The 26,016-nt window shown below is 41.6% G+C and overlaps 4 protein-coding genes across 8 annotated transcripts in view; all 4 read left to right on the plus strand.

Annotated features, from left to right (window-relative positions):
* Positions 1–41: 41 nt before the first annotated feature.
* On the plus strand, positions 42–18,144 carry ncoa7b (nuclear receptor coactivator 7b). Of its 3 annotated transcripts, none has more exons than XM_086189018.1 (17): positions 42–130; positions 909–1,073; positions 6,765–6,922; positions 8,770–8,840; positions 8,968–9,075; positions 9,176–9,268; positions 10,267–10,392; positions 10,584–10,768; positions 11,522–11,676; positions 11,934–12,518; positions 12,630–12,801; positions 13,019–13,166; positions 13,401–13,526; positions 13,615–13,767; positions 14,205–14,300; positions 15,881–15,954; positions 16,068–18,143. In XM_086189018.1, the coding sequence occupies exons 2-17, from the start codon at positions 1,036–1,038 to the stop codon at positions 16,201–16,203; spliced, it is 2,424 nt and encodes an 807-aa protein (XP_086045144.1). In that variant the 5' UTR covers positions 42–130; positions 909–1,035; the 3' UTR covers positions 16,204–18,143. The 3 variants fall into 3 exon arrangements, with proteins under 3 accessions (XP_086045144.1, XP_086045145.1, XP_086045143.1); XM_086189019.1 differs by lacking the exon at positions 42–130 and adding an exon at positions 166–518 and having other exon boundaries at positions 11,555–11,676; positions 16,068–18,144; XM_086189017.1 differs by lacking the exon at positions 42–130 and adding an exon at positions 166–518.
* Positions 18,145–18,692: 548 nt separating this feature from the next.
* Positions 18,693–21,131, plus strand: LOC147242995 (adenosine 5'-monophosphoramidase HINT3-like). Its single transcript, XM_086189020.1, has 5 exons — positions 18,693–18,899; positions 19,595–19,712; positions 19,806–19,875; positions 20,211–20,337; positions 20,511–21,131. Exons 1-5 carry the CDS (start codon positions 18,699–18,701, stop codon positions 20,565–20,567), a joined length of 573 nt encoding a protein of 190 aa, XP_086045146.1. The 5' UTR covers positions 18,693–18,698; the 3' UTR covers positions 20,568–21,131.
* Positions 21,132–21,942: 811 nt separating this feature from the next.
* LOC147242996 (adenosine 5'-monophosphoramidase HINT3-like) lies at positions 21,943–24,583 on the plus strand. The gene is made up of 5 exons (XM_086189021.1): positions 21,943–22,222; positions 22,293–22,410; positions 22,904–22,973; positions 23,056–23,182; positions 24,099–24,583. Exons 1-5 carry the CDS (start codon positions 22,136–22,138, stop codon positions 24,144–24,146), a joined length of 450 nt encoding a protein of 149 aa, XP_086045147.1. The 5' UTR covers positions 21,943–22,135; the 3' UTR covers positions 24,147–24,583.
* A 1,271-nt stretch (positions 24,584–25,854) lies between these two features.
* The window catches only part of ppp1r13bb (protein phosphatase 1, regulatory subunit 13Bb), a 28,778-nt gene continuing 28,616 nt past the window's right edge, over positions 25,855–26,016 (plus strand). For all 3 annotated transcript variants that reach the window (XM_086189124.1, XM_086189126.1, XM_086189125.1), the window contains exon 1: positions 25,855–26,016. This exon is cut by the window's right edge and continues 209 nt beyond it. The gene's annotated coding sequence lies outside the window, so the exon portion shown is untranslated.

Here is a 26,016-nt window from a genome sequence, read left to right on the forward strand (position 1 = left end):
AAAATATTTTTTTAAATGACTCGGGCAATTATTTTAAGGTGAATTATGCTTTCCTTCAGCTCGCATGACGCCAGAGGGCGTAGAAGCAGAGATTCGGTTCACATTTAGCTAGTGGAGGATGCACGAAAAGGTATGTGGGGCAATTACTGCAAAGCTACGTGTTTTGTGTCCAGCGTTAACATTTAAATGCATCATTGAGTACGACTGAAGGAACTGTTTTCCACACATAATGTAATTAACTGGCGGCTGCATTGAATGGCGTTTCCTCAACTGTCTTTACCGGGTTCCTATTGTCTTGTAAACAAAGTGGCTAACTAGCATAGTTAGCATCAGCTGGAGGACTGGACCTTGATCATTTGTGCCCGCTGCGTCTAGACGGCAGCAGAGATTGTTTTCCGGGAACCAAACGTCGATATGTGTGTGAGATTCTAGGAGGCTGGAAGCTGTCTTGACTTCTCTGGTGGTTCATGGAGGAAATGCTCTGCAGACTGCTGCAAACGGAAGAATGTAGCTAGGTGGTGGGTAATATCGCTTTAATGTAGACTTTTCTCTCTGAGTTTAGCCGTTTACTTCTTATGTAACACTTTGGGTCAAACACGGTGTCGTGATTTTAGTGTGTTTGACCAACGTGTAATTGATAGTTTCGTTTCCCATATACCTGTGATGGCGCAGCTAGCCGTGCGTTAGCCGCAATGATGTTTACATCCCAATCTCGTCACTAATGGATTGTTGGCACCGCATAGTATAACTGAATTATCTATGAGCGTGTGTGACTCTCATATTTCATAGTGGTTCATTTGTCAGCTGAACAAGTCAGTTATTCTTAATGAATGCTTTCAACCCGCTCGCCTCGCTACTGAAGAGGCTTCACCCTGGCTAATCCCCTGCTTCTGTTCCTCTCACTGCAGGACCAGAGAGGAGTGTGACAGCCCAGTGTGATCCTCACAAGGTTGTGTCTGCTGGCTTGGACACACAGACCGGGTGGATGTTTGTATGGGTGCGCTTGTTTGTATGCAGATTTAGGACCCTGGCCTGATGGAAAAGAGAGACAGAAAGCCGGGATATTTTGCCAGGTAAGACCTGCAGTGACTTTGTGTTATTTTTATCTAATATTTATGTTTCTCGGGCTTCAAAAAACTGATCTTTAGCTGTTCAAGTTTCGGTGCTTTTAGCTCATTACTTCCATGTAGGCTGTGCACTGCAATTAATACAACAATGGATTTGAATGTTTATCTCTCAAAAGTGTATTGATATTCAAGCCCCTAGTATAGATATCATACTGGGGACGTAATTCTAGTATATCGTCATCATTTGTTATGTTTCCCAATACATGGGCCATAATGTATACTGCGATAATCTGCATAATTTACTAAAATGACCCCCAGTATTGATATCATAATATAATTTTGATAAATTGTCACAATATGGTCCTTGTCACCATACATGGGTCACATTACAATTCTTTCTATGGGCAGATTGATTCAAAAATTTTCATTCAAATTCCAATTTATCTGAACGATATTTTGCACAGTGAACATGCTGAAGCGCCCATCATAATCCGAAAGAGTGTGGTAAGAAGTTCTTGTGTTACTCACTGAACGGTAACACGCTGAAATGAAGTTGCCATGACATATGCAGGTCAAAATATGATAGATGAATATGAAACAATAATATTAATTTATAAAGCTAATTTTATTGCCTGTTTAACTCAAAGCCAGCAGTTAAGACGCTCAGAGTAACTGGAAAATACAGCCGCTTAGCATGTTTGATCCTGAGTTATTTCCAAATGCACACAGCGTGCACGAGCAGACTATCTCTCCACATATCAGTCCAGCGTTGTATAGTCAAGTAAAAAGACATTTTTTTTCCATGTTGAAACACTGAATTGTAATACCTGCCTTGCAAAAAATGTGGTTTGTTCTTTATTTCTTTACCTAGAACGTCACAGAAGGCAGTTGACCCTGGTCAACTGGATGCCAATTAAAAGTTTTTTTCCATCAAGGTTCATTCATTGGTTATTTTTCACCTTACATTATGTTGATGCATTAACAAACCATTTACCCGCCACATCTACATATATCAGGGGCCATTCGTGGCTTCAGAATCGCACAGGCTGTTGTCTCTCCAGTCAGTTTTTGTTTTTGTGTTTTTCCCCAGCATTTTGAAACCTGATAGCTGGAAGCATGTGGAAAGAGACTTGTCTCTGCTACGGTGCATGTACTGTACTTGCTAGAAATTGTCAAGGTATGAACAAAGATCAGCCGCGCCGCTGTGACGCCTAAGGAGCAGTGTGATTGACCTACTAATGACAGCTGGCAGATGCGTTTGAGTGAACAATGAAACTTGAGAAAGATGATGACATTATACTGGGCTGTGTAATAAAAGGTCTGAACAGGAAGTCAGGAGAGTGGTATTTTTCTGCTTTATTCATGGTTTTACTGTATATTACGCCTGTCCTGGGTAAGAATGTATGAAATAATTCTCAATTATTTTACATAATGCTTCAGAACATTATGAAAGAAAAGGGAATTCATAATTAAAGGGGTGAGGTTTTTCTTGGTTTGTAGAGGAAATAAAAGTTTTTAACCTGGATTTATAGATGGTTAAAGCTTTGTTTTTGCATGAATCCATCAATCTGTATCGATGCACCAGTGAACGCGCAAGTAATCCGATGCATCGATGTAACGCTTCAACATCAATGCGTCATTGAAGCTGAGGCGCAGTCGTGGCAAACGAGGCGTTCTAGTTTAGCTAGTTTAGCTCAAATCAATATTATATTGAGAACACAGCCGGATAAAAATGTGGATTATACCAAATGACGCACCTGAGAGTGTGTAAATGTATGATTTTGACAGTTGTCTTGATTGTTCCCCATTAGCTTCAGGCTTAGAAATACGTGGTTGCTTGTGTTTCCTGACTTCCGGAGTCATGAGAAGTAATGATGAGGGGAAAAAATTGTATTTGTGAGATTAAGTCACTTCACTGAGTCACAAAAAGGCAAATTACACGTTTTTTGGGTGAAGTATCGCTTTAAACTCTTACTTTCTTTGACATTGAAAACCAGAGCAGAGACTTCAGACCTGGACTCAATGTGTTCAGTGGTATTGGTCGGAGGAGCAGCAGCTTTCTGATTGAACTGAAGTGGCCTGAGGTCTTCTCGCTGAAACCCGAGAGTCCGCCATGATGATAATTCGGACGATAAAGCATAGAGTTGCCTGTAAACATTCATCCTTGAATGAGAACGGTAGAACCTTCTTGAATGTCTCAAATAAGAAACACCTGCCATTTGTCTTTGTCAGGATTATTGGCTTCTGTTGGTAATATTACATCAGTGAGAGAAATTACTGCGTAATGGCATCGCATTTCAGTCTCTGTCTATACAGCAGGTTGTACATCAAGTATAATGGTTTGCAGGCTTTGAGCAGAATTGAGGATTGTTTGGAACATGAGAACAACAATTGGAACATTAAGCACTAAAGTTGTGTGCATGGATAGAACCTATCAGTAAAGATAACTGCACTTATCTCCCAGCACAGCTACCACTACTCCTAACTACTACTACTAATACTACATGTAGCGCACCTCATCTGACTGCAACTTGCATCATATGCTGCTTCACTTCCTGACAAATAGAGCAAAGGCCACTCTTGAGCCTGAGTGCCATGGAAAAATACGAACCTACAGCATAATGGACATTTTCCTGTTTTATTGTTGTCGTACAGTTAAATGAACCGAAAGCACATTTCATGACTTGTGACCGTTTATTGTTCTGCAAACTGAATGTAAAGTCAAGCATACAGATTGCAACCCCCCCCCCCAAAAAAAACAAAACACACAGCTGTTGATTACCTTGTTGTGAATTTGTGCAACTGGTGTGATAAGGGAGGTCATTTTGTATGCCGCAACTCTTTAAGTTAATATATCAGTCCCTCTAGAAAAACGCGATTGTGTGATCACATAATTCAACACATAATCAGCCAAAGTCCACATATTCATGCAGGGACTGCATTTATTCAAAACCCCGCACTTTCGCCGCATGAATCACAGATTTCCACACAAAGTGCACAAAATATGCGGGGCTTGCATGATTTCATAATCCCCATATTTTTGTTGCAAAAAGTCACACGTCTTTGCAGAAAGTTGAAAAATGTTGCGTTTACTTCAGGCGAGCAGCCATTTTCCTCCTGTTGCCTTGGGAATGTTTTGAAGTGACGTCATGGGAAAGCTGCGAACCCCGCGAAGAAGACGTGATGAAGTCCGCACATCAGTCTCATTTGCCAACAAAAATGAGCTTGGAACTTGTTTGACTCATCATGATTTTGTAGGTTTGAGCCATGTGTTTATTTAGGACTGAAATAAAACAGGATAAGAACTTAATTGTTCCCAGCACTTTCTGTGATGCAGTACGCCTGCTTTTCAGATGAAGTCATTAGAAACGACTTTTGAAGTCTTGGGAAATGACATAGAGGTCGTAGCCTAGTGACAACTGAGTGTTGGGGGAATCCGTTTTTTTTTTTCTCATTCATCAAACTGCAGTTTTTCGCAAGTTCCCTCAATTTTTGCAAATTCGCACAATTTCATCAAGCATAAATTGCAAGAAAACGTGCTGCATTATCAAGGATTTTTGATCAACAGTTGCAAAAAACTGCAACTTTCTGGAAGGGCTGAAGGTATGCTACAGTTACAGTAAAATACCTTAAAGCAGCTGCAACTATATTGTATGTTTTTTTTTTTGTCGTTCATAATTGCAATATTACTTTTTCACCAAAGCAGGCAAAACGAAATGCTTCTGTACACTGTTATCAATTTTTTTTTCTTTTTTTTTTAACTGTTTTGCTCGAGTGACCCCTAGAGGATGAATTACACACTGCATTTGTGAGTAACAAGCTGAAGTTGCCAAGGGACGTCGCACACCTGCTGAAACAAACACAAAAAAAACCCACCTCCTGACCTTTTGTTCCGTTGTTGCAAACGATATGTGGGACAAAGGGGCAAGGTCATGACACCAAACTGTCAGAGTCAACAGGATTTTTGCTGCGCATCGTCCACAAATCAGACCCTGATGGTGGAGGACTCCCGCAACGGTGACTCCTCCCTGGGAAAAGTGCCTGTGCTCCCAGGCTCATTCTGAGTTTGACCTTTTGAACAATGACCAAAGAATGTCTCTTGTTATGACATTTGGATTCTCTTATGCTGCCTTCCTAGCAATTATGTCAGGAATGGATACACAGAATGTTTAGAGGGAGGGTGCGGGGTGGGGATGGGGGAGTCTCTGAGAAATACCCCTGAGTAAAACAGATGGTGTTGTTGAGAATGCGTCTGCAGATTCCTGAGTTCACCAAACAAATGTGCAGTGCATCATTTAAAGTGGGAGAGTGACCCGAGGCTGTGGGAGCGGCCTGAGCCTCGACTGTCTGCAGCTTATCGACCCGCTCTCGCCTTTCCATTAAGGCCCTTCCCCTTTTCCTTCTGTTTCGCTCTGAGCCGTGTAGGGCAGAACTCCCCCCTATCTCATGATGTATTTAGTGATTCAATTCACTCTCTATCTTTTCTTAATATACTGCCCATCTACACTTTCCCACTGATCTTGATTATCCTTAAGTGCACCACTAACCTGTGGGATTATCAGGCTGTGCCTCTTCAGCAGAGTTTGGTGTTAAATGAACCCCTCGATGAACCCAGACAGACTGCATTACATCACTCTCCTTCCTATTAAAGATTAAACAAGGGGGCGAATGAAAGAGGGGAAGGAACCACCCACTGACACAGCAAATTAAAGGCAGGAGGCAACGTAGCATTGGCACTTGAACTCATGTCTGTACTGGTACCTTGAATTTGGTCCTCAGTTGTACTTTTTTAGGGGGTGCATTATTTTGTCCACACCAACAAGAAAATGTTATTTCAGTCATGAAAAAAGTAAATCAAAACATCTCAGTGTCGAAGTGTGTTGCTAATGTTAGCTGCAGCTGCTTAAAAAATAAAAAAAAATCAGTCTTCCAGGCTATTCGATATTAGCTTCGAGATCTATTATGTGTTTGACCAGGGTGTCTCCTCAGGTTAGAAGTTTGGAATTTGCTTTTCACTTTGTAAATTTTGCAATGAGAATTTTCTGGATCAAGTTTTGAAAAGTATTAACACTTTAGACCCCCATCACTTCACTTCACACTTTGTGTGTTAGCTTTGAAAGCGTAGCATTGATGACATTGCATGACTTGCTTCCCTTTCTCTAAAGTAAACTTTGCACTCATCCAGATGCACTCTCAGTGTACCAAAGTTTGTCCTCCGTTGACTTGACATGAATCATTAATCCATAGCAGCAGCAGCACAACTTGGCCAACTCTACACACAAAAGCAGCATAATCTGCTGCTAAGATTAATGCTAGCTCTGTCTGAGATGTTACTGGAAGCTTTGGAGCAGTCGTGGGACTCTCAAGCTGATGCACGGTGTCAACTGCTGCTCCCATGGGTGAGGGATGAGGTTAGACAACATATTAGGTAGGAAAGGGCCCTTTTTTTCTTACTCTGGAGAAAGTAGTCATAGGCTTACTAGGTGCTAATCCCCAGAAGACCCGTCCACAATCCTTTATCCATGTGGAGTGAGATAGATCAGAGTCAGAACCAACAGACGGTGACTATGTAGCAACAACGCCCAAAAACCCATCTTATTATCTTGATCTTATTGTTTTTGCTCTGAGAGACTCTCGAGTGGCAGAAATGACTGACTATAAGTGCTAATAACATTCTCTCCTCTGGCGTTGCGGCAGGCTGAAGAGGCGGCGACAGCTCAAGCAGAGCCAATCAGAGAAGAGTGTGAATGAGCAGAACCCAGCGGTCATCTCCTGTCCCGACATCCCGAAGGACAGTGAGACCAACAAGAAAACGGATCTAGAAAGTACAACTGCAAAGACGCCTGCAGGCTCAGGTAGGGCCCGCATCCAAAACTTCAGATTGTCTTTAGAAACCCTTCAATGACACACGTTCAACCAGCAGATATCAGCATCATAAATTATTTGACTGTTCGAGGTGTTTTTAATTAGCAAGAATTGGGAATCAGGAAGCCTTGAGTGATTTCTTGATTTCTCACCACTCTCCAAGTTTACTTTCATAGAGGTGTTTTTGTTTTTTTTTTCCAACCTGTTCTGTATTCATTTTACAATCAACATCGATAACAGTCCCTTTTTCCCGTTTATTTGAAGGATCTAAAAACTGATGCAGCACAAGTGTCCACTCCTCAGTTAATCATCACTTTTAAAAGAGAAGTTTGCAAAAGCCTCATCCTGTTCTTTACTGGGGTTTTTTTTAAGGGTGACATTCCCTTTTCTCACGAGCTCTAGCCGTTGGTGATAAATCACCATGTTATATGATGACTTCCACCTCCGCATAAATGTTTCAACAGCACCAGCTGACATGAAAACAACTCTGGACTTCATATGAATGTAATGATTAATAATATTTGCAGTTTTTTGGACTTTAAAAAAAAAAAAAAAACTTAAGAGAGATGGTTCTTTTGTATTACTTTAACTGTACAGTTGAATAATAGTGTGAGGATGTGATGGATCTTTGTTGATACTTCATGATAAGGTCATTGTATCGTGCCACAATCAGCCGCTGCCACCATTTGTACGCTCTCCTCTCAGTATCTCCGTGGAGTTAAAGATCTGCTATCTTACAGTGGGGGAGGGGGGTCAACCAGCTGTGTTGCTGCTTAGAACTACTCACATTTGATTTTCAAAGTCGTACAAAGAAAATCTGACCCTTTTCAGCAACAAGACAACGCTTCCAAGTACCAGCTTGGTAAATGAGCTGCGAGGTTCATAACAGCTGTAGTTGTGTGGATGCAGAGAGCTGCTGGAGTCTGGCTGTCTGATGCTTAGTCATGGCCCTGTCGTGTTGCCACGGAGGAGGCAGCAGATTAATGAGGGGTCGGGGAGTGGTGCGCTAATAGCTTCTGTGTTCTTGGCAAGAAGAAAACGCTGACTGTGGTGGCCCTTGTCTACTAGAGGGGTCAGATTTGTGTATTGGCGATAACTGAGTATTTGTGGGATAGTTAAGATAATGACTGGCAAGGGGGGGGGGTGGAACAAACACTGTTACTGAATCAAAAGGCAATTAGTGACAGGATATTTAGAAGATGATAAGAATTACATGTTTGACGTCTGAATCATTGTGCTTTCACTCAAGTGATTAGGTTTATGTTGACTACTGAGAAACTGCGTTGCTTTAACCACCATTGCGAGGTGATGCTGTCGTACGGGTAGAAATCACACACTTGCCTGAATTCAAACCGGCCCATCGCCTCCTAAGGTCTCTGAAAACTGAAAAAATATCATTAAAGCAGATCAGAACACACTGCACCTCTGAGAGCTCAGTAGTCATCTATCGAATTAAAATACACGGCTCAAATACAATTTTAAAAGAGATATTGACCATTTTATCAAAGATGGGCCTTCCAGAATAAGATCAAGATGATTTCCAGAAGCTGAAATGTGATTATATAGAAATTCATACAATATGTCCTGAAGAATACAGCTGAGCTAATAGCTGCCAATGGCTGAGAACAGCCTTCAGTTGTGGAGGTGATCTGGATCAGATTCTGATCACTTAGTCCTTGGAATATTTATCTTTCCATCATTAGCTTTTGTGATTTCCTGCTAACAAACAGACACTGGTGATCACATTATCTCCTTGGCAGAGGTAACTGCTATAAAAAAAAAATAAAATCTGTTTTTCTTTCCATTCTGCATATAATTTCTTGTGTTCTTTTCCAAGATGATGGCTGTAAAAGTAACAATCAAGCAAAAAGGGAGAAGAGGAGGCCACCTGGGACAGTGGAGTGCATCGTGAGTAAACCCAACAGCAATAAAACCTTGAAATAACTTGCTGCAGACTAATTATCGGGAGCTGATTGCATGGTGTACTATTTGGAGCTGCTCTTCAGGGACATATTTCACACAAGTCTTCTTCCAGGTGGGACCCAACGACTCCCTCAACAGCATCGCGCTCAAGTACAACATCACCCCCAACAAACTGGTGCAGCTGAACAAGCTCTTCTCTCACAGCGTCTACCCCGGTCAGGTGAGAAGAACACCGACTACTACTGCACGACTGCATTCTCCTCAGTAGTACTGTGACCGACCCGCTGACAACCCGCTGTGTGTTTCCGTCACTGTTACAGAAGCTGTTTGTCCCGGATGTGAGCCAGTCAGAAACAGATTTAAAATCCTCTGATCCGTCCCTCACTAATGGTTTAACTGAGGAGGCATCACGCGTGAGTTAAAAAAAAGATGACTGCACTCCGAATGAACAACGATGCAGACATTTCTGGTTATTGTACCATCAGTGGTTCTGTTCTATCCCATATTTTAAGATGCTTATGTCAGAAACAAGTTTATGTGATATTTGCATGGTCTTCACATGAATGAGTTGAATTTGAAAAAGTAATATTTTTCTTTTGTTTTTATTTTTCAAAAGCACTCAGAAAAGCCCATTCTGTATTGTTGCCGCATCATAAATGACAACAACGAACAAAATTGAAGTAACTTACCTCGATTTGCTGGGCTGATATTAACATTGGCCGTCGGACCCATTATTTATTTATTTATATATATATATATATATATATATATATAATTAAAAAGGAACCAAGATCTACCAATGACGTGCCAATATTACCGTGCATACCTACTCTTCTGTCTGGTTTGCCATTTCATATCTACATCTCACAGTCAGTGCTTTATAATGGCTCTCACGGTGAGGCCGTTATGTTCAATCCCGTTCATAGAAATTGGGCCACCCTGCATGATCAGGTTTCATACGGTCGGGAAAAAGCCAGAAGAGGCCTGAAATTTGAAAATAGCAATATTCAGGTCATGGTAATGTTTTAGAAAAATGAAATGAAGCAAGAAAACCCTGGAAAAGATGTGGAAACTTGCTGCGCAAACCCTGAATATTCACATACAAGTGGTTCAGTTGCAAATTACCGGTTAATATTGATTTACCTCACATGGAATTTGCCATGGTTTTCTTCTATTTTCCGTGTCAAATGTGTTTCTGAGAATGGTATGGTGAAGAAAATTCTCCAAGTTGTGGGAATTTATTGTTAAATATATGTATGAACCCTGCAGGGTGGATTACAAATACAATCTATTGCACAAGGGGGCAGTTTTTAAATTTCATGCAACGGGGACTGAATATTTTGCTCATGATAATGAAGATTTCGTCAAGGCAAATACAAACCTGATCTTATCTGAACGCCTCGTCCTTCAGGATGGCGTTCCAAACTGCAGGTCAGCAAGGTCCATCCGACGTGAGCTCTCCCCAAATTCGGAGGACGAGAGCCCGGCGACGGTTAAATTCATCAAGATGAGCTGCAAATACTTCACGGATGGGATGGTGAGAAGCTTTGAAAATGCATTTGTCTCGCATCGTTGAAGTTCGTGATGTAATTATTTGGTTAACTGTCAATCTGCGGTTCTAATCTGTGACGGAAAAATGCATGTTGCGATGCACAAATATGACCAGACATTTTTAACCTTGGATTTGCTCTCCCCGTGTGTTCTGTTGTTATTTTTCTAATCTGGCAGGGAGTGGTGGGAGGCGTCCTCATTGTCACCCCCAACAATATCATGTTTGACCCCCACAAATCAGACCCGCTGGTCATCGAGCACGGCTGCGAGGAGTACGGCCTCATCTGTCCCATGGAGGAGGTTGTCTCGGTGGCGTTGTACGACGACGTATCACGCATGAAGCTCAAGGACGCTCTCCCGTCGTAAGAGGGCAAACCCTTTCACTCTCTTCATTTCCTTCCTTTATTAACGGGCTCTCGTTCATTTCTTGTTCCTTCTTTCAGTTTCTACTCATCATGTCCTTGTCTTACTATCAACTCTGTGTGTCTTTGTGTTTTCCAGCGCGTCCTCAGGTAGTCTAGTGTAACATGTTAGAATACGAGCCCATATAACAAACAAAGACACTTTTTTACTTCTTATTTCATTCAAGACAGCATTTCAAACCTGAAGAAAAAGGGTTGAAAATAATTTGAACTGTCTTCCCTGTAGGTACTTTAGGCCGCATTTGTTTTTATTTTGTTTGTTTGTTGTGATGTCAAGTCCATCATGGCCCTTCCTGTCTCTTATAACACGCATGTGCATCTGGCCAGAGTTTTATTAATGGGAGTAATTACCACACATGGACAAAGGGGGGCAGGGCTTACTGGTTTGTGCTGTTTCTCTAGTTTTATTTGGCTAAGAAGGTAAAGTGGCAGTCTAGTAATCTGAGGGTCACTGGTTCGATTCCTGTCTCAACCATAATCTGTCAGTGGACCTAATTCACTAGGGTTTGTCACATTCATCACATTTGTTAGCATGTGTTGTGTTATTTATCATTGTTGTCATTTATCATTTATGTTGGGCTCTTTTTTTTTTTTCTTTTTTGATTTCTCCTCATTTTCCATCATCATCCTCATTTGCGGTACATGTGTGGCCCCCTCACCCCCGACCCCGACTCCACCCCGTGACCTCCGCAGAGATCTACCCCAGGATCTGTGTCCTGTGTACAGGCCCGGCGAGTGGGAGCAGCTGCCGTCCGAGCGCGACCTGAACCCCTTCAGTCGCTACGAAGCTCTGGATCCAAAGCAACCCATCATCCTGGATGACATCGAGTTCACCACCTCTGAAACCGGTACAAGAAACCGTGACTCAGAGCTTTACTAACCAGAACCTGGGTGATGATGTCACGGATTGTAGGAATTCTGTGTTAAAATGACTATTTTAATTTATCTACTTACTCGATGAATGCATGTCTTCCTTGATATCAAACACCCTTTTTTATCCTTTTTTTCATACACATTTTATAAACTGAATCCTAGATAAGATGAAAAAAACACCCCTGCTCATCAGTTGAAGCAGCCCTGGTGTCATTTCTTTTGCTTATCCCAGGGAGCTCGGTGGGTGAACAGACTGAGAAGTCTCCGTCAGATGAAGGATTCACAGAGTTGGAGCCCACAGTTAACGGGAGCACTGAGGAGGGCGAGGGACCGTCCTCCAAAACACCCAGCGTTGTAAGCAGGGACCAACAAGACCTACTGGGACCAAGCTGCCCCGGCGGGGAAAACCTCCGGGACAAGTCGCTGCTTCATCAAACTAAAGGGAAGGTGGAGGATGAAGAAGATGAGGGTCTAGCTCAGTACAGCTCCATCGAAGAAGCAGAGTCGTTCCAGTCATCCTCAGAGACTGAAAAACAAGGAGATGATAAACGTACAATCCAAGAGGGAACCAAAGACATCAAATCTAAAGGGACAGAAGCGCTGCTAAATGGTGTCGACGACAAAAGAGTTGAAACACCGCTGGACCAAAACAGGAAGCTGAACCTGAAGGAGGCAGAGGTTTGTGGGAGCCCAGAGAAACAAAGCCCGGACAGACCAGCGAAGAGGGACCAGCTCAGCGAGGAGGAGAGACGGAAGAAGAACTACGAGGCGGAGGTGAACTCGTGGCTGTTGGAGAAGATGCAGGTGCCAATCGAAGGCAGGAAGACTTGTTTTATTATCATACATAGAATATGCTGCTTGTTGGCCGCTCTAATAAAGAAGCATTACCTAAACTCTCCTTCCTTGTTCCCCCAAAATTTCTATATAGACTTGCTTTTCCCATCAGAGGGGAAGAGTAAAAAGCCGCCTATGTTCCTCTGCTTCAAAGTGGGAAAGCCAATGAGGAAGTCCTTTGCTACTGGGATGACCTCTAGTCCCGCACACTCGTTCGGGGGTGTGGGAAAGCAGCCGGAGTACTGGTTTGTTGTGCCACAAGAGAGGTTAGATGAGTTCTTACTTCTAGACACACACCCATGCAAACAGCTTTTTAATGATAGTTGCAGTTAAATCATGCAACAATAACCAGCCAGGCGCAGAAAATGAAGTCTGAGAGTGCAACGTGTAGGAGTCAGCAATAAACGTGCGTGTGTGTGTGTGTGTGTGTGTGTGTGTGTGTGTGTGTGTGTGTGTGTGTATGTGTGCGTGTGTTCGTTCCAGGGTGGACCATCTGTATGCGTTTTTTGTTCAGTGGTCTCCGGATGTGTATGGCAAAGAGGCCAGAGAGCAGGGCTTCGTCGTGGTGGAGAAAGATGAGCTGGACATGATCGACAATTTCTTCAGTGATCCGGCGTCTTGCAGCTGGGAGGTGAGTTGGACTCTTAGGAGAGAAAAAAACGAAACTTGTTTAAACTACAAAAGTAGAAAAAATCTCCAGTGTGCACCCGTTCAGGTTTTCCTCACAACAGAATGAACACTGTAATGACGCTTTTGTTTCGACGTGATGTTTTCACTTGATCTTAATTTATGACTGATGCTCTTTTTACATCGTGTCACAAATGAATTGAATCTGAATGTGCGTTTACACGCGTTTCTGAACCAGATCATCACAATCGATGAGGCCAAGCGGAGGCAGAGTTTTGGCAGCTGTGATGGCGACCTGTCTGTGGACGCCCTGCCCATACTGAACGACGCCAGCACCCTGCTGCAGGACACGCACATCGAGAAGGTCCTTCTGAGAGATGCAATTACAGGGAATTATTCTAATCCAACCAGCTCCCTTCCTTAATCTGATGACTGTCTCGTGTGCTGTCCAGCTGGCCTGTCGCTTGCCGGCCCGTGTGCAGGGTTACCCGTGGAGGCTGGCCTACAGCACCGTCAAACATGGCACCAGCCTGAAGACGCTGTACAGGAACCTGGGTGATGTAGACAGTCCGGTGCTGCTGGTCATCAAAGACATGGATAACCAGGTACACTGAACTACTGCATCAGGTAGTCAAATGTACTAATATACATTTGGATTATTTGGGGGAGAAAAAAAAAAAAGTTAATGTTAACAATCAATATTGAAAAAGTTTTTAAAATAATAACACGACAAACTTTGTTGGAACTTTGAAGTGTAAGAAATTCTGTTTGTTTGTATTTTTTATTTATCCAACAGCTAATGAGATATTCTAATAATAACTAGCCTTCGTCCGTGAGCCTCTCACAGTGATGTTGAATGAGCACAAATCCTAAACTCCCAATGGTCTGAAAACAACCCTTTTATTGGTAATTTGGGTGAGAAACATTGAACAGAACTGATCGTTTTTACAATCTCAAAACGAACAGGGAAGAACCAAAGCTGCTAATGGCGAACTATTCGAAAGGAATTTCCCTCTAAAGTCGAATCTGACTTGTGTCACAGATATTCGGGGCGTTCTCAACTCATCCTTTCCGAGTCAGCGAACACTGCTACGGCACTGGGGAGACGTTTCTCTTCAGCTTCTCTCCTGAGATCAAGGTTAGTGCTGAGTTTTACCACTCAGTTTGGATGATGCTGCAATATTCCACCATTCTTTTTTTGTTTTTGTTTTTTTGCCCTTATTCTTATAAGGACAATAATGTAAGGTTGTGTTCACACCAAAAGGTCCGTTTTCTGATTCAAACTAAAGTGAGGATGATTCATTGTTGCAATTTCTCAGCTGGTCCAGTTCGTGCTCACAAAGGCTCAACTCAAAATGATCCAAATATTGTCACGTGGCAGCAAAGCCGTTGGGTGATTGCTTATACAGTTAAGGCGGGTAGGTGACAAATCCCTCGCGATTTTTACTGTACATCTGGGAGCATCGTCGGCTCATTTTCATGTTGGGGCTGATCGGGACTGCATATCAGCAGACTTTAGCAGACCGCGCATATGAACGGCAGGGAAGACTGTGGCAATTAAATAATGTATGAATACACGCACGTTACAGAAGATGCTCCGCATTCAGAATGTCGTTTCACAGAAGACAACAGGCAATAATGAGAGCCTACCTCCATGTTTTTCCTTTGCCATACAAGCGGGACCAGTGAGGTTAGTGGACAGTAAAAGCTCACAATCACATACATGTTAAAGTCATAAAAGTTGGCTCGTCATACAAACAGAATATGACGTGTAAAACGGCGCGCTTCCTTTGATCGGTGCGGATGGGGTTCACACCAGATGTTAACCACTCCAGAGTTCGCTTGATAGCGGTCCGAGACCACCCCTACCAGGCGGACCTGAGAGCGGTTGACTGGTGTGCACCAGAGTTCAAGGCCAGCGTTCACACCAACCAAAACAAACCGCACCAAAGAGGTAAACGCTCCAGGGTTCAGTTCAAGTGGACTAAACAAGGCTGGTGTGAACGCGACCTTAGTTTTCTGGATGGTTAAGAAAATGAATATTCCACTAATTATCTTGTTTCCAACCATGGATGGAACGATGTTTGCTGCTGTTGCTTCCCTCCTGTCCCATTAAAGTAGTACACGCTATTCACTAAAGAATTGAAAGGGCTGGTAACAGTTGTTCTACTGTTTGCTTACTTTGTTGTGACGCATTTTACAGTGAATAAGAGTTGAATGTTTTTCAGGAAGTTAGACAAAAGTTGTATCACTTGTTAGCTGTAGCATTAAGCTGGCACATCTATCTATCTATATCTATATATATCTATATCTATATATCTATCTCTATATATATCTATATATATAATATATAGATATATCTCTCTATATATCTATATGTAATATATATCTATATTATATATATCTATATATATAATATATATAATATATATATAATATATATTATATATAATATATATATATATATAATATATATAATATATAAAGGCTATAAATAATGACGATTATTCCAAGGAAGCTGTATACAGGTCTAAAGAACGCTACTAAAACTTCTCTAAAACAAACATATACCACATCTCAATCCAAAAGTGCAAAATGTTGAAAAAAATTGTGAAAATTCAATCAGAATATGCTGTGTACACGATAAAAATTGGAATATTGTATATTAGCGTAACATCAATGTTCATACAAACATAGTTCATGTTTACTGTGTTTCAGGTGTACCGCTGGACCGGGGAGAACTCGTACTTTGTGAAGGGCAATACTGACTCTCTGCAGATGGGTGGAGGAGGGTAGGTCCATCTGTCAGCTGGGGTTGATATCACTTTGCTGTTTGTTTGTTGTTTTTTTTATGAAGAAATAGGATGACATTATCATATCTTTAACCGATTTCTCTCCTCTGCAGTGGTCAGCTGGGTTTGTGGCTGGATGCTGAGCTCTACAGAGGCACCACTACTAAATGTGCCACCTTCAACAATCAGCCTCTCTCCACCCAGCAGGACTTCACCATTCACAGTCTGGAGGTTTGGACCTTTGAGTAGCCCCTCTTGCCTCAGCCACTTCTCAATATTCACTCTCTGCTCCACAAACAACGTCCTTTATGCACCACCTGGAGGTAGCTGCCTGAAACGACACTACAAGACTCGGCGGCAGCAGCAGCAGCAGCAGCAGCAGCAGCAGCAGCAGTAGCAGCAGTAGCAGCTCTCGTTTTTAGATTCGGGACTAAAAAGGAAAAGGTGATATTTGAGGTGATTGCTCTCCCTTCGCCTGCTGTGTTGACGCTTTGATCGTGTGACCAGTTTATATCTGGTTTCTCATCCTCTAAAAGGTGTGAAAAAATTTGCTCTCAGTTCAGCGTCTGCCTTACTCGACAACATCTCCATCCTTACCCAGCATGCAGTCTGCCTTACCACGTTGAGCTCACAAGGACAGAATGAAGAGGAAGGCTGCTTCTTTGGCCTTGAGGGCAGTAGAAACCAAACTGCTGAAGTCTCTGTCGAGGCCCCCCCCCCCCCCCCCCCAATAAAAAAGAAGAAGCTGGCTTTAAGTTTATAAAAGTGTCCCGCTGTGCTGGAGGTTCATTTAGTGGGTGATGTAGAGGATACTGAACTGTTAACTGTACAGAAGAAGTTTGAATGTGTATGGATTTTTTTTTTTAGATTTTTTTTTTTTTAAGTGATGCTCTGAACTTGAAGGAAGTAGAAATTGCCAGGGGAAGGCAGCGTGTTCTCAATCCTTCATCGTTAAATGAACTTAAAATGCGGAGGGGAGATGTTGTAATTGTTTACAAAGTGTTGCACTTCCTCTGAAGGTCGTCTTGTTCCCTTAATTTTTTTCGACTGAATGAACGGGAATTTTCACTTTCCTCACCAATGTTTTCATTCCGCGTCCAATCCAAAACGAGCGTTGAAACCAGGAAACGTGCAAGCAGAAGGTTTGCGATGACCAAATATGTTCTAATTATTTTGTCACGAGCTCATCATATTTTATATCTCGTTTTAGATCTTTTTTTTTTTTTTAGTTTTTATATTTTGATTTTACATTTCGTTCATATGAAGAATGTCCTCTTTTTTTTTTTTTTTTACGGTTGTACTTTTATAGAAATGTGTTTTTTAATTTCTGTTCCTGATTGAAACAACCCAACAAGCACTAGAACTGACTGTCAGTATTGAACTGAATCCTTTTATCTCTTTATTTTCCTTTTGTTTGCCATTGTTGTGTCAGAGAGTTAAAGCCAGTACAAGTAGTGTCAGTAACAGTGTCACTTTGCACTCCAGGATTCATCATCTGGACCTATGTAATCACGCATTTCTAAAATATCAACCTGTTACTGAATGTTGTTCTGATCGCCACTATAAGAGGGACGTTGCCTTTCGAACCACAGGTCCACCTCTTCTTCACTTAAAACGGGTGGAAAAAGGGATCTTCATTGCACTCTGATACGACACTAACCAAAAAAAAAAAAAAAAAACAGAAGAGGAAACATTCATTCATATCCTGTGTATCTGACACGGCCTTGTGGTGCATGAAAATGCAGCTGTGCAAATGTTAAAACACCGTTGTTTAGGACACGCACCATGTTATTCACCGGGTCTGGCTTCATGTGAAAATGTCATCTTAGCTGTTCTGTGTCGTGACTGTGAACGCTCTCTCAAGTATTATTTCTTGTGAATCTGCTGTGTTCTCTGTGATATCACTAAGGATCTATTTATTGTGTTGTTATTGCAACCACATTTAAACCTAAATAAATGGTAAATATATATATATATATATGTATGAGAAGGAACCTACATATTTTTATTTCTAATTTTCACCCTTTCAGTGACATTTTACAGGAACACGCTGAGAGGATAGGTGCCCTGGAGGCTGCTAGTGAGCTTAGCGCAACCACTGGTAGTGAATGGGAAATGTTAGCACGCTGTCAGGTTCAAATCTTGTTTAGTCCAGATAAAAAATTGTCATCCTCCCTTAATGAGTTGGCCATGATTTGTGGCAGCAGTCGCTCTTGTAATTTTACGGTTTCATTATTAGTAATCGAATTGCAGAACACTTAGATGAAATAACACAATGGCATTTAATTTAACCTTAAACGCTGAACACTTTTTGGAGATTTTAAAAAAAAGAAAGTAATTAAACCGTTATTTCACGGTGAGATGGTTTTATTAAATACGCTCCTGCATCTTGTTGCAATCCACATATGTACAGAAGTTGAGAATTGCCATGCTTATACTTTCACACTGTTTTAAAATTGGTGTTATGAGCAGTCATTGGGTCAGTTTAGCTTCTGTGGAGACAACAACAGTCCAAAGATAATGAGTTAATGAGCTGGATATCATGCAACACTAACGAGTCATTACAAGCACAAACATTTCCAAACTTTTGTATTTCAATTTCTATTTTTCATGTCAAACTTCAGTCGTTTATTCTGAGAGAGCAGCGGGTTTTTGATTCGGCGTCGTGATTCAGGAGCGTTCTTGAATGTTGGTTCTGGTTTCGTTTTAATGGAACGAGGAAGCTTCGCAACGCTAAACGATCTATGTCTTCTTTACGGGATGTGATGATGCGAGGGGGGAGGGAAGAAGGACTGCGGTGTCTCGACTTAAAACACAAAAGTTTCCCGTCAACCTACCGAACTGACAGCGTCGTTAACATGGAAAGAAAAGTGTCCTGTCCAAAACCTTGTATTTTCTGTTTCATTGCAAGCGGTGAAGATGAAATGACGAAAGTGATTCGAAAGGTGAGACACTGTTGTAACAGACAGTCGAGCCAAATTATCTTTACTTTTAACTTCACTTGTTCGGTGCTATACTGGGTCATGCGTTCCTGATATTTAGGCTTTGCTAATCATATGAACTTGGGGTGTCACTCGCTTAAACGACCATTCAAGTTAAGAATTTAACGGTGTTCCGCCGGCGACGCATTTGCGCAAGCGCATTTCGAATTACCGTAACTTCACGATAGTATGCTCTATTGGAGAAATTTCAACGGCTTGTGAAAGCAAGGAAGTTGCGCTTTACAACCGTATAGGGTCATTACGCTAATTTCATCCGCGCTGTTTTAGGAAGAGTAACGTTGGCGTCCCCTCAACCCAGGAAAACTCATGTTATGATGCCAAATCTGTTCTTCATGTACAATTGCAGTGCTTGCTGTAAGTAAAACTAATAAAAAAAGGAACTTTTTTTTCATTTGAAATTGTTAGAACCTATAGTAAGTTGTAAATAACTGCCAGATATTGAATAATTGGGCAGGACTGTTTCTGGCCCCTTTTTGCTTAAAATAAGAAAAAAAAAAGTCCTGGCAGACATTTTGATCCGTAGGTTTTAAAGGGTTAAAGAGGCATTCAGTGCTGCACCACCGCCACGTTCAAGGCCGCCTGTAAAACTGAAAGAGTTTCTAATCCTTTTCTGTGGAATGCCCGCCGTCCTCCAACAGAACGAAGAGCTGGTGTGTTTCTGGGACATTTTCCCTGCTGCTCCTATTCACCTCCTGGTTGTTCCAACATGGCACATTGTCAACTGCCTCTCGCTGCACAGGAGACACATCGGCCTGGGTACCTCCGACATACTGCAAATATTACTGCTGTATTGACTACCTCTGTTTTTGTCAGCATGGGCTGAGAAATAACTGAGTGGTTCATTGACAGTTGAGAGGATGGTTGAAATGGGGAAAGCTGCGCTACAAGACGTCGGGGTCACTGATATGAATGACATCAGGTAAATAAGACACAAAGACAGCTGCCTTCCTGCTTCACCTGGATGTTTTAACTTTTTAAATATCAGGTAAACACGTGCGTACCAGCAATAACGTGGGATCTCAGAGACTCCACATTATAGGGAAGCTGGAACTTATAGGTCCTCTTTTCTATTTAATTGTAATGGGACAACATTATTCTTTCCATCTGAAGACTCACAAAGTCCTCGTCAAGTGGAACTGAAGACTGCGTTTTCTACATATTCAACACATTCGCTTCTTCACGTTGGAGGAGAAGAGGAGGAGTACATTGTGTACATTAAAATCTGGTTAATCTTGTCTGTTATGTGACTCCCAGGCTGGGCTTCCATCAACCTCCCTACATCTCGGTAGATCACCTCCACCTCCACGTTCTCGCCCCCGCCAGCAAAATCTCATCTCTCTTGGAGTATAAATTCATTCCAAGAACGGAAAGTTTTATCGACGTGAGTGCTGTCCACTGAAACGAGTTTTCAGCTCTCAGGTGAAATCGAAGGGATTCAAGTTAGGGTTATAAAGTGAAGTGTAGTCTGACTCGCTGAACACTCAGGGAGTGTGGGAATCTTTTCCTGATCTTCAAGTCTGATTTAATCCACATGTTTTCTGTTTGTTTTTGTAGGAGTATTGTCTACGGGAGTGTCTTAAAGATATTAGTCCCCCAGACAAGTGTCCTTGAGTGTGAGGTCTCTGCGATCCAGCGGCCCCCGAACTGGAGCAGTGATACGCTTCTGTAGATGACGTGACATGGACTGTCATTGAAAGATAATATATTTTACATGTGTTTGTGTGTATACACAACGTATGGGACAACAGAATGCACTGTATGGTGAGTTCATGTGCAAAAACAGATGAAAGCCCTCTTGAAAAAAATTTTAAAATTTAAAAGAAAGAAATGCCATCATTGGATATTTATAATCTTTATTTAATTGCAGTTTTTGTAGTTATTGTTTTTATATTTTATCAATTCTTTCATCTGTTTTTGCAAAGCACCTCTGTGTGTCTTCATGTCGACGAAGCGTGAGGTGAAACATTCTTTGGTGACATCACAATGACGGATATCACTGTCGTTTTTAGAAATATTAGCATGTGTTAGCGCCTGAGCAATACTACATGTTTTCCCAAGTAAATTATGTGCATTTGATTAAATGTTTATTGCCGCTCAAAGACACAGTCAGTAGAGTCTATGTAAGCAAACTTATCAAGGAGGCTAAAGCAAGAATTAAAATAAAATATGAAAGAGCTTCGGGTTTCTTTTTTTCACCCCAAACTCACTGTATGTTCTTAACCGGCCTCCAAGTTTTGTGTGTTTATTTCATTCCACACGTATTAATTTAAGATTTTGTTCTGTTCAAACATATTAGCAACCTAAAATATAAACTACAATCTGACACAGACTGAATAGAAAATGGTGCCTTTGAGTATCGCCCTTTAAGATTTGATTAAATCAATGAAAAGTATAACACAATAACCTATTATATTTTACTTCTTATATCGCAACCACAATGTGTAAGATGTTATTATATCTGGAATTGCTATGAAGCAGCTAGGTGGCTTGATTAAGAAACTATGAAAAAAACCCTAATTTTACCTTGAAATTTTCATAAAATAAAAGAAACAATTATATATATATTTTTAAAAAGTTGTCGATGATACTGACAGGCAACAATTAATTCTGGTCATTCCAATAAAATAAAAATAGTAATAAACAGACGTTTGTCCCTCATGTCCAGTATAGTAGTAATGTCTGTTTCGATCGAAAGTCACGTGACATGGAAGTATAGCTGTTAGAAAAACGAAACAAGAATATCAATAGTATATCGGTGATAAAAAAAAAACGGGTGATCAACAAGAGACTCGTTTATTCAATCTTACAGTCGTATTTTTCCATTGATGCAGGCAAGTCGGCAAAAGAAATGGCGATAGTTGATTTTGCGTGAATCAGTAATTCACTCATTCATTCATGATCCCAAAATGAAACACCCGTGTTGGAGAAGAGCGAGAGTTCAGAGGTTGATTAGCCGTCCTCTAACAGTCACCACCGGGCCAAATTGCTAAAAGAAAGCGCTATGGCGTCGATGAGGTGCGTGTATTTCGTTTGGGATAAAATAGTTAGAGAATCGATGTTTCGACGATCCTTCGCGCAGTTCGATCAGTTCGGTGCGCGACTGGCAGTCCTGACTCACACGCCCAGATGTCAGTGCCGGATGTTTTTCTCCCATCGAAGACACAACTTCTGGAGTACAAATGGGAAGTCAGGACGTCTCCGGGGACGAAGACTGTCCTTTCTGTTTGATAGCCAACAGCCAGACGGACACGGAGATCCTGATGAGCGTGAGCGGACTCTCCCTGCTATGAATGTCCAATGTTGACATGTCCCCTGACTCCGTTTCTCTGTGTTTAGGATGATGAGCTGGTGTGTTTCCGGGACACGAAGCCGGGCGCTGCACATCATTATCTTGTTATTCCCAGGAAGCACATTAAAAACTGCAAGGCTCTACAGGGGGACAGCATTCTTCTGGGTGAAAGGCCCCCCCCCCCCCCAAACACACACGTAGTTCAGTCGAGAAAGAAAGATGACTCAGCAGGCTGCTACTGATTGTAGGAATAAGACGCTTGAGTTAAGAGCCAGAGATAAGAGACCGACTCTGATCCACTGACTGACTCTAAATGAGTCAAGTGAGCTTTCTTGTACCTGTCAATAATGGCTGCATAAACCCACTCACAGCCCACCCATGGGCCCCAGCCCAGAGGTAGAGAAACCCACGCTGTGTATCAGTGACATTAGAAAACTTTTTTATATATTGTTTTTTACAACTTTCTTGTGGAACAGCGATGGAGTGGTGGATCCTTCCTCTTTTTAAAGAGCTGAAACAGCGACTGCAACTAAGTAGTTATTATTCTGGAATATCTCTATCAATGTTCAGTTCAGTTAGAACATGTCTCTGTTTCTAAAACTGGAATTCAGGAATGGGATGAGTGACCAACTCTCCTGATGTGATTTGTCGTTGGTAGTGGAGCGGATGAAAGCCATGGGGAGGAGCGTCCTAGAGAAACAGAGAGTCAGCGACCTCGATGATGTCAGGTAAAGGATCAACTTCATATACAGTACTTGAATTATCTGCTGGCTGCTTGTATTCATTCAAGGCTACATTGAATGTGTGCAGGATGGGCTTCCACATGCCTCCGTTCTCCTCCGTTCCCCACCTCCACCTTCATGCTCTGGCTCCAGCCAGCAAGATGGACCTCAGGTCGCAGCTTCACTACGGGCCACAGTCGCACTGGTTCATCACGGTGAGTCATCCCCCTCGACGCCGATGCTTTGCTGTTCATGGAGGCCTGGAGGGGCCATCCATCCATCCATTTTCTTCTGCTTATCCTGTTAAGGGTTACGGGGGGGTGGAGCCTATCCCAGCAGCTACGGGCGAGAGGTAGGGTTCACCCTGGACAGGTCACCAGTCCATCTCAGGGTCAACACATAGAGACAGACAACCATTCACACTCACAGTCACACCTACGGTCAATTTAGAGTATCAATCAGCCTCGTCCCCTCTTGATGTCTTTGGACTGTGGGAGGAAGCTGGAGTACCAGAGAGAACCCACACAGGAACAGGGAGAACATGGAAACTCCACACACTGGACCCTTCTTGCTGTGAGGCGACAGGGCTAACCACTGCACCACCGTGCCGCCATGCCTGTGGGGGCCGCAGAGAGAAAATGAAATATTTTGTTAGTACAGTGAGCTAAAAAAAAAAAAATGTGGCCACAAGATTAACTTGATCCCTCAATTGAGTTATTTCGAGACCACAAGATATAACTTGTTCCCTAAATGTAGGTAGTTTTCAGGTCATACTATACAACTTGTTTCCTCAGTTTAGTTCTATTTTTAAGCCACAGGATAAAATTGAGCTATTTTATGATTATAATATGTAACTTGCTCCCTCAGTTCAGTTATTTGTGGCCATGACATGTATCTTATTCCATCAAATTAGTTATTTTGTGGATTAGATATAACTTGTATCCCTAAATTCAAAGAATTCATGGGAGCAATTGATGGTTTTATGACTGTGAATTAAAATGAACCGTTGTGGGGGGAAAAGTTACGTCGGATTAAATTGGGGGAACGAGTTATATCTCATGATCGTGAAATACGTATATATTCAGATATTAAAGTCATTTCTCAGGAGCTCCTGGTTTTCTTGTGTTTCAGGTGGACAAAGTGCTCGCTCAGTTGAGGACTTGCGGCAGGGTCAGGTGAGGACACGCTGTCGTCTCTGCAGTCCTCAGTCTTTCTGCCACAAGTTTGAAATCCTGAACTCAACAGATTACTTTTGGCTGGCAGTTCAGAAGTGGAGGAATGTGGGGAAAAGCTTTGGTTACGTGTTAATCATAATAATAGTAATTTATATGATCGAAACATGTATTATAGTCCTACTCCATGTCATTTAGGGTATTTATTAATATCAATCGTTTATTATTATATATTGTTTTGGTTGTAAATCTTCATAACGCTTGAAAATATACCACACATATCTTTCTAATCCTGAGAGGGAAAAAACGACATAATAAAAGAACAGATGTACCTTTTATATGAAGTCAGAATTAATTAGGAAAAACTTTGCACATTCATGTATAAATCCTGTTCATTTGTCTGTTTGAGTGCATATACAGTCCTGGTGTGATATGAAGAAATAAAGGCATTACCAATGACAAAGTTCAGCTTTTTTTTTAATTACTCTTGACGACAGTCTAGGCTCCGGAGGGACCAACTAACAGGCGCACACATCTTTAAAAAAAGAGACATGTAAGGCCGGTGTTTGACCAGACAACAACAGAAAAACCTCAAAACAAGAAATGCAGAGGTTCGTTAGTTTATTGGTGCGTCCAAGAATGTTCTTGTCTTTCAGGTTCCTCTGATAAATTAAGATAAATTGTTTGTGATTCTGTTCAGATTCCACCCTGCAGTCACTTGTGAACGCTTACGTTGACTGATTTAATTGTAATACATAGCAATTACACCAGTGAGCCACTTGGTGTCGCTAATGTAACTTACAACTCTGGCAGGTTTCGTGGCAGTAGTAGGATACAGATGACACTTTACGTCTACTCCATCACACCTCAGGTTGAAATATTGCACTTATTCCATCACATTACTCGTCTGGCAGCCATTTTTTTTTACTAGTAACGATACAAATTCAGCGATTTGTACGCACACTAAGAGCTGTTTTGTTTTATATTAAACTTTCAGCCCCTGACCCATAGAATAAAGGTACGACCGACTAGCTCTTAACTAATTTGTATTTTTTTCTTTCTAATCACTTGTACACAAATTGTGTCTGACCTTACTTGCATGTCACAACCTCCATTGTCGGACTACCTACCCCTAAATTAACCAATCCAACATTTTAGATATTTACACAGAAAGTACATTAGTTGCTTTTCTAGTTAAGCTATATTTACTGCGTTTCTTTTGAACTAGTGGGATCATTTTTGTTTATGTCGAATATTAGTGGTATTTTTTTTTTACCCTTTGCAGAAATTAACGTATTTGAACGAAATTGTTAATTCATTTATTAGTATTCATAGTTTCGTAAGTATAAACATGCAACATTTTTTTCTTTTATTCGTCGTGCATTTTAATTAATTAATTACTAAAAGCATCGACATCGTCATGAACAGTGATGCGTGTCCGATAATGGATCTATCGTTTCATCTATAACGCACATATATAACTGTCTATCACACTGACACGCTTTACGAGTTACAAACGATATATAAATATCTTCTAAATTACTTTACACATGATTAACTGGTCTTTTGGAGTCATTTGCGCTTCCTGGAGAGGATTAAATCCGAATACCAGAGGTCGACAAACTGGTATCCCAACCTAGCATACTGACCGCCAGTGACGTTGGATTTTTGACATTCCACGTTGACGTGACACTCTCGCTGCTGCGGTGTAGCCCCGCCCCTCCCGCCGTCAACAACTATTTGTATTTTCTTCAACTAGCCTGGCTAGCTAGCTAACGATGATTCACTAACGTAAATGAAAAAAACGACTTGGGCAGTCCGAATGGACATTTATTTATTTTCATTCCCTTGAAACACATCCCATCGACAGCTTGTGT

The sequence above is a fragment of the Aulostomus chinensis genome, chromosome 20 (assembly GCF_037954235.1).
Source record: "Aulostomus chinensis isolate RoL2024-O1b breed Wild chromosome 20, RoL_Achi_v1.0, whole genome shotgun sequence".
Classification (NCBI taxonomy): Eukaryota; Metazoa; Chordata; class Actinopteri; order Syngnathiformes; family Aulostomidae; genus Aulostomus; species Aulostomus chinensis.